Genomic DNA, 15,717 nt, shown 5'->3' on the forward strand with positions numbered 1-15,717 from the left:
CAAGGCAGCTCCAGCACTCAGGTTGTTGGGCTCCTTCGTCTGTCTGTGTGATCCAGCGGAATGAGTGTGGCCCAATGAGCAAGCCCACTCTCATGTGCTCTGCACCTCCTCAGCCGCCTCCTCAGCCGCCTCCTCAGCCGCCTCCTCAGCTGCCTCCTCAGCCGCCATATTATCACACGCATCAAGAAGGAGGCAGCCACGCGCTAGACCAGCTGTGACATTATGTTTGGGTAGATGTGAGCACTCTTCTCTTCAGCTGCTGCTTTCTGGAGATTCTGATTTCCTTTCCTCCTGCGGGAAGACAGCTGTGGTACCTGCAGGCCGGGCCAGCAAGGCAGGAAGCCCTAGGCAGCTGTCTCCGGGAGGCGGGGCGTGCATATGTTAAGGGAACAAAGTCAATTTACATATGCCTTAAAGTTTCTAGATCTCATACTATCTTAAGTTCACATCTGGCTCAGTGAGACACCTCAGTATAAAGGCTGCTGCCACCAAACCTGACAAAGCTGGGTCCATCCCTAGGACTCACATAGTAGCAGGACAAGGCTGGCTTCTGTAAATTGTTCTGTGGCCTCCACTCAGGAAGCATGGCATGCATACATGCCCTAGATTACTAACTTAATTAAAGTGAATACCCTCCCTGCTGGGAAAACAGATCTGCCAGGACCTTTCTCGGAGCACTTTTGAGACCCTGGTGGGATGGCCCCTGGTGGCACGCAGCAGCCAGGGCTCCGCATGTGCTCAGCGATGTTCCTCATGGCTGTGTCTGCACCAGGCCTCGGTGCTTACCCTCTCGCTCAAGTCAACCCCCGCATGCTTCATCTCTGAAGCCCCACCCGTGTGTGTGTGTGTGGGGGGGTGTCTGAGAAACCCTTTTCCTTTCTGCCTAAAAGGTTCATAGTGAAGGGAACAACAGACGGTTTTCACTAGCCCAATGCACAAATACAAAACACTTCAGAGATGAACTTCTAACCAAGGGTGCCTCTGAGGTAGTTATAACAGCTAGCACGACTGAGCCCTTGCCTGTTGGGAGGCAGGCTGTCAGTGACCTCCCAAGGGTCACCTCCAGGGCCAGAGGATTGAAATGACTCTCCGAGGTCATGTGGGATGGGCACTAGTGTTCAGAAATGCTGCTGACCTCCAGGGCTCCTTCCTGGGAATCCCTCTTCCCTCACCAGGTGGGAGTCAGACAAAGTCTGCTGCAGCACTGGCAGGCTCCTGGGGCCAGGGGACAATAGACAGACAGATGACAGAGGTGCTCCAGCATCCCTTCTTCAAGCTGCAAGTAGACTGGTCTTGCAGCCGAAGTTATAATGAACAAGGAAATGGCAAAGAAAGACTGTCTGGGGGAGCCATATTAGGTGATGGCTATGGGTGCACAAGAGTGGATGGACCAAAGGCACCTGCTCAGAAGGCCTCAGGGAGGCCATGAGTGGGGCGAGTTCAGAGGTCATGGTGGGGAAAGGGTCCACACATAAAGGATGCAGCTGGGAGGAGCATCAGAGCGGCCTTCAGAAGGATGCTGAGTTCACAGATAGAGGATGCAGCTGGAGAGCATCAGAGCGGCCTTCAGAAGGATGCTGGGTTCACAGATAGAGGATGCAGCTGGAGGGCATCAGAGCGGCCTTCAGAAGGATGCTAGGTTCACAGATAGGGGATGCGGCTAGAGAGCATCAGAGCGGCCTTCAGAAAAATGCTAGGTTCACAGATAGGGGATGCGGCTGGAGAGCATCAGAGCGGCCTTCAGAAGGATGCTGGGTTCACAGATAGGGGATGCGGCTGGAGAGCATCAGAGCGGCCTTCAGAAGGATGCTGGGTTCACAGATAGGGGATGCGGCTGGAGGAGCATCAGAGCAGCCTTCAGGATACTCAGACAAACCTCCCAGCTGCCAGGACTAATTTTCTTCAGACACATGAGGGAACTACTGTGTCTTGCTTCGTCCATGTGAGGAAGGCCAGAGGCTGTCCAGGGATAGACATGTCACGACTGATCTGACGTTCTTTATTCCCTAGGCAAACTCAGAGCCTGCTCTGGATCCACAGCAAATCCAAGCCTTCGAGCAGCTCTGCCGGCTCTACCGAGGAAGTTCTCGGGTAATGGTTATGGTTAATGTTTCTGTTTCTGATTTATAACTTACTGTTCCGAGTCCTGCTTCCAGCTCTGGCTTGGAAGGTGCCCGTTATACCTGTTCTGACCACATGGCCCACCAGTCCTGGCCCCCAGGGCACTCAGAATTTGCCGCAAAGGCAAAGGCAATAGATAGGTATCTGTTACTTACCTCGCGGGGGCCGTGAGGACACAGGCGGGCTGTGCATGGCCTGTCCCCATAGAGAGCAAGCTAGAAGCCTGTGTCCTCCTTCGGGAAGTTCGCATCTGAGACTGCCAAACCCGCCCTACAGCCATGCCCTCCTCAACATCTGCTTTAGTTGTATCTGGGCCACGGAAGACCAATACTAAGCAACAGTGGCTTGCACCTGGTGGAAGCCAAATGCGGGAAGCTGGGACACCATCCCTGAACCTCCAGGTCTCCCCCAGCTTGAGGCTTCTGCTCACTTAGTTCAGCATGGTCAGTCCAGCTCTGCCCACTGCTTCTGCGTGCCAGCTAGCAAGCAGAGTAAAAGGAAGATGAGGCTAGCCCTCTCTTCAGGAACAGTAGCTAGAAGTTGTACATACTCCTTCCCTTGTCTACAAGGTAGGTTTGTGACCACCTAGCTAGCTGCAGTGAAGACTGGGGAACTGGACATGGCTGAACTCTTGGTCTCTTACAACTGTGGGAGGAGAGCAGTCAGTCCTGCAGAGTTGTCCATGGCAGGCGGAAGTGTGTCCCTGGGCTCTCAGTCTGCCTTCCTTCAGGAATGGCCCACGTCCCATCCAGGCATCGAGAGCACAGGCCTGGCAGCACCCTGGGCTCAGCCTTCCCCAGGAAACCTGGAAACATCTTTTCTGTACTCTTAGACATTTTCCTCCAGACTGCCTGTGCTCTGGGTAAGGTTCCTGTTGGCGCCGGGGCCATGCAAGTCCAACTGGTGAGAACCTTCTTGTCCCTTCCCTTCTGCATAGCCCAGGCTGGCTCCCGGCCACTGGAAAGAGGGAAGAGGACCAGGTCAACTCCTCCACTCCAGGTCACACCCACATCCCACCCAGTCCGGGGGTTTTCTGAGCTTGTCTAGTGCCGGCTCCCTCTGGGCATGTAGCCCTGCTCTCACTCCATTCTGGAGCAGAGACTGGGGATAAAGCGGCATTCCCTCTTGCGTTGTTAGTCTGGACAGCGGTTCGTGTTTCTGGAAACCTCCAGGGTCTCCCGAATGAGACCCTGCAGTTTGACTGAACTGGCTGGTGTCAGTCCGGCCCTTCCTGCCTACCACCGAGCTCTGACCATTCTGCTCCACTGGGCCAGTGATGTCCTAGTGGCTGAGACAGGAGACGCTAGGGTGAGACTCTTAAGAAACAGGAGCCTGGTCCGTGGTCGGTCTCTGTCATGGTGTCAGAATGCAGACACCCCTTGAGCACGGTGTCCATCAACTGTTCTTTTGGAAACCTGGGGCATAATCTCCTCACAGACCCTTCACAAAATCTGGATTACAGAGCTGATCGATTACAGAGTTGGAAGTGCCGTGAGATGTACAGAACAGCCGGAAGTCAGGGCGGGCAAGCAGGGCACACGTGACGGCAAGACCACAGGCAGCTTGGCTGAGCAGAAATGACCACATGCATCTGAGTTTGAATCCTACCCTGTAACTCACAGCTGGGTGGCTCAGAGTCCCTCCTCAGGGTTTTGTGGAGGATTAGAAACATCACCCATGAAAAGCACCCTGCCTGTCTGGCCCTGTGGCTTGCAGAGATGCCAGAGGACTGATGCCAGGAGACAGATGCACACAGTCGCGCTGGGGTGTTTGAAGGCTCACTTGCTACTTGCTCCCCTGGGGGCGGTCCCTACAGAAAGGCATCCATCGCCCTCCAGTGAGGCCTCAGCAGTGCTCCTGAGAGCAGCCTTGGGGACCGTGTTCCAGCTCCAGGCCCAGTCATGGTTCTGGGTTTAAGTCCTGACCTTGAGTGAGTCTTCAGGTTAGCTCTGTGGGAAAGCCAGGTGCTGACGCTTAGCAGGCAGGAGTCCCAGCTCCTGGTTACCGACTCATTTCCTCTGACCGGCAAGGACATCTGAGCACCAGGCTGCCAGACTCTCACTTGCAGAAAGCCAGCTAGGTGAGAGGAGGCAGCCAGGTGTACAGCCTGGCTTTCCAGGGGGCTGGCAGGAAGGGTTTCTCCTGGTAGGTGTTCCAGAACTGAACCACTTGCAGATGAGGGGCAGTGCCAAGGCCACTGGTGACTACAAACAGATGCAAGGAGGGGGGGGGGGTGTTGGTGGAGAGGTGGGATCCACGAGTGTCACTTGGTGGCCAAACCAAATAGGTTACCATAGAGAGAGGCAAAAGCCAGTGATGGTAATTCTGGACCACAAGAAGCCTATGGGAGAGATGCGGAGGAGAGAGTCTAAGGGAGGCTGTGCACAGGAAGCCTATGGGAGAGATGCGGAGGAGAGAGTCTACGGGAGGCTGTGCACAGGAAGGCAACTGAGTCTGGAGCACTCCCACCCGAGCAGCATCTTCTTGTGCTCATGGGGGGATGTCCCTTGCAGGAGACACCACCTTGTGATCCAAACCGAGTGTTTTTCACTCCTTGTAGGCAGAGAGCAGGACCCTCTCTCCCTCTGACCCCCACAGGCTGTGCCCTCCCTCACCTCACGTGTGCCCTCTTCCTCGCAGCTGGCTCTCCTTACGGAACTCTCCCAGAACCGCAGCGGTGACAGCTGTAGGCCATTCGCGGGCTCCCAGAGTGGCTCTGCTTTCAACAGCATCTTCCAGAATGAGAACTTCCAGCTGCAGCTCGCGCCTCCCCCTGTGGCTGAAGACTGAGGCCTCCCTGGAAGACCCCAGCACTGCAGGAGGCAGGAGGGGCCTCCTGGACCAGCTCAGCCTCTGCCTTCCAAACTCCTGCACAGAGGCCCCGAGGAGGCCCTTGTGCCCGCCCCGCCACCCTCCCATCTCAGTGCAGTCTCCCTGTTGTAGCATCAGTCCAGCAGACAGGCCGGTTCCATTTTGCTCGGAGTGCTGCCCAGCGCTGTGGACAGTAACCTTTACCCAGTGGTATTCTGTATGAATCACATGGGAGCTGGGGAGGGAGGGGCACATCACTGTGGAAAGCAAAGCTCGGCCTGGAAAGAGCAGTGGTTGGGAACCAGCCATGCCTGTTGGTGTTTGTATTAAACCCATGTGAGCAGGACACATAAGCTCAAAACAATAAATGTCTCAGTGTTTAAGTCCTGGTCCTGCATGCCTGCCAGTCCCCAGATGTCAGTCTGTCAAGTCAGGGACCCTAACACTGTTCAAACAAGCAGCTCTGTCATAGGCTCCACTTGGGCCTCAACACCCAGGTGCCCCTGTGGTCAGATCAGGGTGGTCAAGGAGAGAAGAGCCCGGACATGCTCACTGACCAGAGAGCTCTCAGGATGATCTGTCTCTGCCCCCTCTATGGTGGGGTTCCAGGCACATGCAGCCCTGACTAGCTTTTATGTAGGTTCTGGGGATTGACTAGCAAGCGGTATTACCGCAGAACTTCCTCCCTATCCCCTCCCAACCACACACAACCACACAAGGTCCCATTGCTGTCCTTTAGCCATGAGACCCTTAAGCCAACACTTGAGGCGGGCAGGCCCTGGTCTGTACTTCAGCCACACTGGTACCTGGGGTGGCAAGGGCATGAAGCACCAGTGTTGGACACAGCTTTCGTTGGGTCAGGTGAGCCCCCTCTACAGAATTTTCTGACAACTGTGAGGCTCCAGCCTTGAGGGCAGAGAACCAGAGGAAGTGCTGCTGCAAATGTCCCCATTAGGGACCGTGATGGGCTGCCAGCCAGGAGCTGGGCTCCAGGCTCTGCCCCATGCTGCCCCCCCCCCCAAGACACCCAGAGCTAAGGAAGGCAGTTGGGCCCTCTGGAGAACTCCAGCCATAGAAAGCTCTCGGGAATGTATGAGAAAATGTTTTATAAAGGCGTGACCCAGTATGGCTGCCGGGAGGGGAGGGAGCGCTGCAGGAGAGCCAGCTCATCCATGATGAATGCTTTAGCGGATAAATAATTCAGAGTGATGGGGATCCTTTTAGAGCCGTGTTTCCACTCAGCACTGTCTGCAGGAAAATGGTTCCCAAAGTGCAGCTGTGCCCAGAGTACAAGCAAGACCTCCTGCAGTGTGGCCTTCTGAGTAGGTCAGTGCCACTCCAGGGAAGGCCAGAGCACAGAGGAGCTCCTGGGAGTGCCCCAGTATGGAAGTGCATGTCCCCTCCGCCCCAGGGCACCCAGCTCCCTCTTTTGGCTCCAGGCTTCTCTGCACATACTTTTTGAAGCCCTTCTCAGACACACACACACACACACACACACAGCAGAAAGCAGCATTTGGCTCTCACCTTGTCTGTGCTCCAGGGAGCACTCCCCGTAATACTGCTCATGAGCCCTGCTAATCTTTCCTGCCTCTACCTCTGCTCAGGGCGGTAGGAGGGTATGTGTTCTTCGTTCTGTTTGCACTGTCAGATTCTGAGTGCCAAGCATGTGCCATGCTTGGCTTCAAACAAGTGTCACTACTGTCTCCTAAAGTCGCCATTTTTCCCAGATGTGGACAGAAACGTTCACAAACGCCATGTATAAGGTGAGTGTATCAGGTCAACCACATAGAGATGACCTCCACGGCAGATTGTCCACCCCCAGGCCAATCAATATCCTGATTCCTAAGAACATGTTCAGTGCTGTTACACACATGTTCTCGTGCGTGTGCATGTGTGCATGTGTGTATGTGTGTGTGCATGTGTGTGTGCATGTGTGTGTGCGCGCATGCGTGCTGCCCTGCCAATCAAACACTGAATCCTGAACATTCCATCGTGTCTAAACGGACTCATTCCATTGCAAGGCGGCCTCTGTGGCAATAGGCACTAGCCTCTTAACATCCTTGCACCTGACTTTTGTGAACATATATGCATTTATTTTTATTGGTTATGACCTTGAGGATGATTTCACAATGCTAAGGATGCTTAGTGACTTTCTGAATGTCTACGTGAAGTTACAGCTTCAGAAACATGGACTGATGGGAATAGTTCACACACCATCTACCCCAAACTTCTTTCCTGAGTTCACCTCTAAGAGCAAGGCTCTGTCATTAGTCTCCCATCCCCCATCACAGCCAGGGAGTAGCTGACCCTGGCAGGGCCCACTGTAAAGCTGCTGGTTAGGGCTGGGCACAGCTGGGACTGGAGGGGTGAGGTTAGGCTGAGCATGCTCCCTGCAATATACCCCACATGCTGGTCTCTTGGGCAGCTCAGGTGTGTGGCCACAGCAGTCAGGGGCTGGGCTTGGGCGAGGAATAGGAAGCTGTATGGTTGGTGTTTGCTGGCAGGAGAGCAGTTGGGGCTGCCCCTAGTATTTCCCTGCAGTGTGAACTCCACATCCACATGCGTCAGCCAACACACGGGCACATGCACATGCACATGCACACACACAGTTGTCAAGGACAGTGAAGAAGCTGCTGTGGAGGGGAGGGATGCTTGTGAGCCTCATGTGCCTACAACCTGCAGTGCTCCACGAGTCTACAGTGCTAGCGTTTGCCATCATCTTGCAGAGAACCAGATCTCTGCGCTGGGAGAGATCGTCTGGAGGTTTACACCGGGTGACAGGCTAGATGCCACGAGACTCAGACATTCCCCAAGACCCAAGCTTTCTAATCCGCCATCTCCAGATTTCACAGGCAGTCTCCGACCGGGAACACAGGAAAACGCCCCCGTGCCCACCAGCACCAGCCATGTTTGGAGCTCCTGTGATGGGCTTATTCTTCAGCGGACTCCAGCTAGCTCCAGGCTCCCAGCAAATGCCCTGGTCTCTCAACAGACACACAGTAATGTGGCCACTGCCTGGACACCCCACTTCCACCACTGATCCCAGGAAATGAGGACCCTTTGCTCAATAGGACTTCCATTTTCAGCCATGGAAATACAGGTTCATTTTAGAAAACTCCAAAAAGTAACAAAAACTGCCTGAGTATCTCAGCATCTTTACCTGTTCCTTTATATATCTATTTATTTATTTCATGTGCATTCATGTCTTGTGTGCACATATGTCTGTGTGAAGGTGTTGAATCTCCTGAGACTGGAGTTACAGGCAGTTAGAAGCTGCCATATGGGCACTGGGAATTGAACCTGGGTCCTCTGGAAGAGAAGCCAGTGCTCTTGACCGCTGAGCCATCTCACCCGCCCACCTGTTCATTCACTTCCATCATGTCTCCCTGGCTCAAAGAATCTCCACCTGACCCTCTCTCCTCAAACCCAAGTGCCAAGAGACAGGCCCTGAGCTGGACACCGAGAGCTAAAAGCATGAACAGTTCCCAGGTTGTACTGAGGACAAGAGGCTAGCCTGGTGTACTGCAGAAGTGTGGGCAGTCAGCACTTGTAAGACTACAAACAAGAAGATGCCTTCCAGAATGTTACAGCACAATTATGCAAAGTTAAATCAGCGAACCACACATGCAGATGAGACTCACTGTCAGCAGGAATCCCCTAAGAAGACAAGCTGGCGCTTTCAGAAGCAGAGCCAGCCTGGCGTGCAGGCCAGGACGTGACTGAAACGGCAGAAGTGATGGACCAGTCTGAATGCTGAGCTTATATAGGTTACAGGGCACGCTTACCGTGCACTAGCTGGCAATCAGTATGCAGAAAGGGGAGGCTGGACCACACCCTTGCTCCAGCACTGTCTGGGTCACTGGGTGGTGAGCCACTCAGGCAGCACTCACTGCGTTACAGACAGCAATGGAGTAACGCAGACAAAAGGCCGTGAGAGTGGACTCCTGGGCCAAGGTTCTGGGTTCGGGTCCCAGCCTGACTAATGAATGGTGCCACTGTAACACTTTCTGAACTGCCCTCATTTGTGACACGGGGTGCCATGAAGACCACAGAGGAAGTGAGGCGGCACCAGGAACTCGGTGAACGCACTACTGATGGTGTGTTTAACACTGTCCCTGGGGAGGCTGTCCCACGGAGTAAACCCAGAAGCTGGCAGGCAAAATCAAATGGAGTTCCTGGGCTTGCCACACTGAACCTTGACCTGGGCCTTAGTGATGGAGTCAGCCTGAGGTCTCACGGGGTAGCAGCCTCCCTCATCCTCCCCCTGTCTTATATAGCTGTCTTATACAGCACTCATGAACGGGAGAAAGGGCCTAACTTGGTGTGAAATAAAGGTTATTTCTGGGGTGATACAATTTTTATTTCATATAAACCTGATGGAGTCAACACAAGAGTTTTCCCAAAGAGTTCTGGCAATGAACACGTGGTAAGCAGGGACATGTGAATATTTAGCTGCGTCTCATCAGGTTTTGTAGAGTGTAAATGGGCAAAGGGCACAGACTGCTTCTCTCCTAGCACACAGTAAACACTCGATACAAAAACTCAACAGCAGTTTGTTCTAGTACAAAAGAAAACCACATTTATTGTACAGCAGTGTTTCTCTAAAGTTGAACTGTCTTAGGAAAACAGAATCTAATTTTAGGAAATTACAGAAGGGTCAACATTGTGCTTAAACTTTAAAACAGGTTCCAAAGAACCCGGCACACCACGTGACTACTGCAAGGCATGGATAGCCTCCGTGCGCGTCCGCACACAGGGACCTGGGAGCGCCATTGCAGACTCCGGACCGGCTTCCGGCTGCTTCACCCTCCGTCACAAATAGCTACTCCATGGGCTGCACCAGCCCTTCGGGCACACTGTGCTTAGGCACCATTGTCACGACAAAGTGAGGTTTGGAAATGAACTCATTTTGAGAAATGCCCTTGTGTTTACACTGAGGTTTAATATGTCGTTCAGGGCGGTGGGGTACTGAAGAGGTGAGTGGTGCCCCCCTCACCTCCCACCCGCCCCTCCACGGGGAGCACACTCACACCCTCCCCACCAAGCGCCACAGTCCTCTGTTTGGGTTCACAGCACCGCTGGACAAAGGGGAAGGAAAGAGAACTGTTCCAATATTTCCCTCAAGTAAAAAGTCAAAATATGACAATAACATTTTGAAAATAGGGTTCGGGGACAATCAAGAGCAATGACATAAATAGTATTTTACTTAAAAGTGTCTTTTTGCTTACATGGCAGTATCTACACTACCATGCTCATTGGATATTCTGACTGTCTAAAGTGTCTGGTTGCAATCAAATTTGCATAAGAAGAATTTGTTCTGATCAATCCCAGAGGAGCGTGGTATCTCAAATAGACAAGCAGGCGAGGTTAGGAAGTCAAAGAATATTCCCAAGACGATCAGATCCCAAAGACTTGTGAGAAAATATCCATGGCTCAGGTTTTACATCATGTTGTGTGCATTGCCTTGTGTTAGAGTGTGTTGTTGTGTTGCATTATATTGTATTACGGCCTGTTGGGACACTGGCTTTGCAGTGTTTTACACTGTGTTGTGCCGTGTTGAGTGTGGACACTGTGGCTCTGGTTTTAGTCTATTCTGTATAGTGTGCTGTGTTGTGATGTGTTGTTGTGCTGTGTTGTCTTGTGTTGGGATGCTGTAGCTCTGGTTTTAGACTATTCTGTATTGTATTTCATTGTGTTCTGCTGAGACACAGGCTTGGGTTTACTCTGTCTTATACTGTGTCACCTTGAGGTGTACGTCTTCCAGAAAAGCAACTGCTTCTCTTCAGGATTATCCTCAAATTCTCATTTTATACCTTAAATATTCCAAGGCAAAAAGAAAAAAACCTCAGATTTTAAAGTAAAGCCTTATTTTTTTTTAAGATAGCAAATAGTTATCCCAAAAAGGACTTTTAATTGCTTTGTCATTTCTCAGAAAAGTTATGGACGCACTTAAAAGTTAAAATCTTGGTTAGGTAAGAAAACTATATTCTGCATTTAGTGGGGTCACGCTGGTACCTAACAAGCTTTCAAAAAAATAGCAACAGTGCCAGTTTCTCACAGAAGCCCATCCACGTGGTCCAAGCCTTGCTCCAGGCCAGCACTCTATAAGGTCCAGATTGCAAGCTTCCGTCTCTCACTGTACAAGGGCTAGTCAAAAGCCTATTTAACACAACTGTGCTTACTGTCTATAGTGCATGTTGCATCTAAGTTTTCTAAGGTGCCTATGAATACAGGTATACAAATCAGCACTATAATATCAGGATTACAGAGAAATTCTCTCATAGAACATAGAACAGAATAGGCCTAGAATTGAAGTTAAGCTATACATTTTTTTATATTTTATATTCTTTTCAGCTGATTTCAGAACGCAAGCATAGAGAAGTAATTCTGGCTTAATCGTATTTTAGACAGTTACTGGTATGAACAGTGTTAGGAGACAAAAACCGAAAAAACAGCTTCTTCAGAAAAGGCCGTTTTGAGATCCCAGAATGCAAGGGGACGTGTCCAATTTTATAAAACTGGCAAGTGAAGCTTAGTGAATTTAATTACAAAGAGATTGTGCAAATATTTAATGGGATCGTCAATTGATATTAAATGCAAAAATTACATCACATTTGTGGCAAGTCTGAATGGCAGTCGGGGTTTAGAAAATAGGGCCCTGGACAGAAGTCACAGATGTTATGGATAAAGGGCATAAGCCCAACACTCAGCCAAGCTCCAGAACTGTGGCTCTGACCCCGTGTTTTCATGGAGCCCGAGTTGTAGACTCCAGCTAACTTAGTACTCATGGCTGTGGGCCCACAGCAGAGAGGTGTGGGGAGCTCTGCTGCGTGTCTCTCCACATGGGGATCTGAGATCATTCACTGCACATTTGAAGATGGCCCCGGTGCTGTCTCCACAGCCCTGAGTGCCAGGTGACAGATACCTGCCTCCAATGAGGCACCACAAACCTCGGTCAGGGCTCACCAGATGTCCCCAGGCCATCCCAGGCCAGCAGCATGACCCTCCAGCTGAGTTGTGGCTGCTCCCACCTGCCCTCCCCTGTGCCTGCTGGTCCTTCTTGGCTTGAGCCTTTGCATTTCAGTAAGTGGGGATTTTTGCTACATTCTCCTCCAGCACAGAAGGTTGTAACGACTGCCTTCAAAGGAAGCCACATATTCTGCCTTCTGAACATTGAATGTTCTGGGCTTGTCAGCCTAAAGAAGGGGCTAGTGGTGAATCGCTGCGACTCCATATCCAGTTGGGAAAGCAGATTCTTCCTGAGTACACAGTGAAGAACCCCAAATACAGGAGACGAGCCTCTCCTTCCCTCAAGGACACATGAACAGAGAGGAATGTGTGAGATTCTGACAGCACAAAGAGGCCATGGCGCCTGCTCAGACCAACAGGATCTGAGACACCCGCCCCCCTGCAGCTGTGTGGGTCTCCTCACAGATGTTAAAGCTCCCAGATTTGTGCTATGCCTCACACATAGATTTAGGAGAACGGCAGATAGTAAAATCACACGAGAATGTCCACTATATAGCAAATCAGGGGCAGAGTTTCGAAGAAAGCTATGTAAGAAAGAATTACCCACTATTTCGTGTGTGTGAAAGAGCACACACGTGTGTGCATTCCGGCGTAGTAAAGTGAAGAAGTGTTACATAAAACATCTTCCTGACTCAGCAGTGAGCTATTTCAACTGTCTTTGCATTTGCATAAAACCCATGCATCATACAAAATTCTAGTTCATTTCTCATCTAAGCCATTCTAATGCTTCATACAACCAAACGAAGCAGAATTAATCAAACCTATTAGATTCATTCCTAATCCCTAAAGGACTTGTCTTTTAGCATTTCCATGCTAACTAAAACTAGTGTGGTTTTTTTTTCTTAAGATGTCAGATGTGCTGCCTCCTAAATATAATATCTATAAAACTTAAATGCTTCTCCCTGATCTGAAAAACAATCACGAAGGGCAGTGGATGCTGTGGAATCCACCCGGGGCCAGCTCAGTCACTGTAGCAACTTCCTCAGCTGGCCTAGGCCACGTCCACCTCTCCTACCCCGGTTCCAAGAGCCTCCTGGGTGCCGTGAGCTGCGTGATTTGTGTCCTGTAATTCAGTGTGTCCCCTTCATGGTGAGAACCAGGTCTGAGCTCTTCTGAATCCCCACTACCCTACTGCATGTATGTATAATATATACACACACATCACACCGCACAAGCTGGTGTATGTACATACACACACATCACACTAGCTGGACTAGACACAAACTGGAGAGGCCTGTCTCTCCTCACAGTCACAGAAGCTGTGGCATCAGGGGACCTCCAAGGACCTCCCGGAAGTAACTCCTGAGGCTACTCTTGTCCTGAGCCCACACAGCTAGCAGGAAGGAGGAAGGGAAAGATTATTGCCAGCAACACTGTGTCCTGAAGCGGGCTGCTCCCCATACCGAAACCAGGAGAACAGAGGCGTCACATGACATGCCAAAGGGAAGCTGAACAAAAGCCCTCACCACAAAGGATGGGCTACTGGTAAAATACGGTCACCTCCACTCTAGGAAGCTCCTCCATGTGACCGACCGACCCGTGACACTCTGTGGTCACCACTGCTCTCAAAGTTCTAAGTGAAATTAAGGCTGGGTCACAACTCATGACACCAGAGGCCACATAGAAAGCAAAATACAAAAGAAAATAATGTCATAGTTACAAGATAACTTTAAGGGTAACACTAGTTAGCAGACCCCTGGGCTGCTATGGGTAGTAACAGGGCTGTGAAAATGCCAAGAGTATTGGAAAAGGACGCATCAAATCAAAGTACAGAAGCTCAGGGTGGATCCTGGCGGCAGGTCCCAGCTGACTACACAGTGGTTTCCATGGTTTCGATCACTTCTAGATCAGACTGCGACGGGGAAAGAAGGGTGCACTCATCGGGTTCCCAGCTGCTCTCGGGGCTATAATCTTCCTCAGAACTAAGTTCCGCCCCCTCTTCTGTGTCCTCGTCACAGGATTCCACATAGTGCGCCCCAATGGCATTGATCCCAGAGTCCTCGGAACTGGAAGGGGAGGAGCAGTGGCCCAGTTTCGGAGTGTCGCTCTCTTTAGAAATTAAGGCATCGTGTGCAGAGACCTCCTCGGGGCTCATCTTCTGGGAATGGGGCGCCTGCTGCTTCTGCACATAGCACATCTTCCCGTTGATACATTTAACCTGATAGTTGTCGATGAAGAGATCGGAAATCATACAGTACCTTGGCGACTCGGGGGGAAGTGGAGGCTGGAAGACAGATGCAAACTTCAAAAAGTGTTCAGTGAGTGAGACGGAGATCTGAATGGTGTTGGTGGGTTCTCGCGGCCTTGCAGGGATCTCTGTGCTTGGGAGCTGTTCCACGGGGGTCATGGGCTGATAAACGTATTTGCCTGCGGGACACACAAGACACAGCTGAAGTCTAAGACCACCGCACAGACTGTCCTAGCATTGCTACAGCATCTAGATCGAAACAGTTAGCAACACCAGCACCTGGCGCTGTCAAATACACTTCAGATGCAGTGTGTCATAGTACTCCCTGTCCAAGAAACCAGAAATACGTCCTAAAATTTAACATAGGAGAGACTCATGGAATGCCTACCCGGCATTACACATGGCCTTGGGTTCAACCACTAATGCTACCAAAAAAATTGAGCCACTCCCATGGGTCTTGAGTAGGCAGACAATCCTGAAGCCCTCACGTTAAACGATTCACCCATCAACACTGGACGCAGTGCCCAGAGACAGCGTGGTAAACACAAGCTGAAAAGAAACATAGGCTACAGAACCGTAACTTCATTTTTATCTCTAACAATAGGTTAATACATGTTTAATATGTTTTAAAAAACTAGAGGTACTTCAGTGTACCACCAAAACTACAAGGGCCCTTCCCTTCCTAGGTGTCTGTTTGACTTTGCTACCGGGAATGGGATCTGGAGGTGAGCACATGCGCAGCCACTGAGCTAACCGAGGCCCAGGTGATGTGTTTTAGTCGGTACGCACACATTTATTGGGCAGGTAGTAGTTTACCAGGCTGTGCTGGCCACCCTGCACAGCTGGCTAAGGGCGACTCTGTCTAAAGATAGCCACAGCAGCACAAGGGGGAAGTGCCTCTCAGACACCAATGCCACGGCCACTTCATGACCCAAACCAGGCGGGTGCGCCCGCAGGCAGCCCAGGGGCTCTCTCTGACTCATTCCCCATGCCCTCACCCTCAGCGGCTGCTCAGAGTGAAGCCTTGTAAGAAGGAGGCTTAACGTGTCCTTTCCACAGCCTCTTCTTTCATGTATTTAGGAAGTCTTTCAAGAGCCAAATGCTGAGGAAATGGGTGAAAACCAGGCAGTCTGTAAGTCCATAATAATTATAGTGATTATACTATTATTATTAGAGACAGGTTTCACTATGTAGCCCTGACTGGCCTAGAACTCACTCACTCTGCAGAGCAGAGTGCAGACCACTCTTCAGACTCACAGAGAGTCACCCACCTCCACCTCCTAAGTGCTGGGATCCAGCTTGTAAATCTAAAATTATTTCAAAATATAAAAACAAAAGGGGTCCAGGAAGAGGTCTCATGATAAAAGCAATAGGAATGCAACCCTGAGGGCCTGAGTCTGGATTCCTAGAACCCATGGAAAAGCCAGGTGCACGGCATGTGTGGCCCCGACAGTGAGAAGGGATGCAGAGAGAAGAGACATCCCAGAAGCTGAAGGCCAGCTAGCCTGGAGTACACAGAAAAACATCAAACAAGGAAGACCCTCTCTCAAACAGCAGATAATGGACAC

General features: G+C 51.1%; 2 protein-coding genes across 3 annotated transcripts in view; one reads left to right on the top strand and one right to left on the bottom strand.

The window, feature by feature from the left end:
- The window catches only part of Vps8 (VPS8, CORVET complex subunit), a 219,565-nt gene extending 214,256 nt beyond the window's left edge, over positions 1-5,309 (top strand). For both annotated transcript variants that reach the window (XM_005368975.3, XM_013354407.2), the window contains 2 exons: positions 2,011-2,091; positions 4,762-5,309. In XM_005368975.3, coding sequence (XP_005369032.1) covers positions 2,011-2,091; positions 4,762-4,911 — 231 coding nt within the window. In that variant the 3' untranslated portion in view covers positions 4,912-5,309. The remainder of the gene's footprint in view (positions 1-2,010; positions 2,092-4,761) is intronic.
- A 6,073-nt stretch (positions 5,310-11,382) lies between these two features.
- Positions 11,383-15,717, bottom strand: part of CUNH3orf70 (chromosome unknown C3orf70 homolog) — a 41,349-nt gene continuing 37,014 nt past the window's right edge. Inside the window, exon 2 of the mRNA XM_005368976.1 lies at positions 11,383-14,328. Within this exon, the coding sequence (XP_005369033.1) occupies positions 13,772-14,328 (557 nt within the window). The 3' untranslated portion in view covers positions 11,383-13,771. The remainder of the gene's footprint in view (positions 14,329-15,717) is intronic.

Source organism: Microtus ochrogaster, unplaced genomic scaffold (genome assembly GCF_000317375.1).
Source record: "Microtus ochrogaster isolate Prairie Vole_2 unplaced genomic scaffold, MicOch1.0 UNK43, whole genome shotgun sequence".
NCBI lineage: Eukaryota > Metazoa > Chordata > Mammalia > Rodentia > Cricetidae > Microtus > Microtus ochrogaster.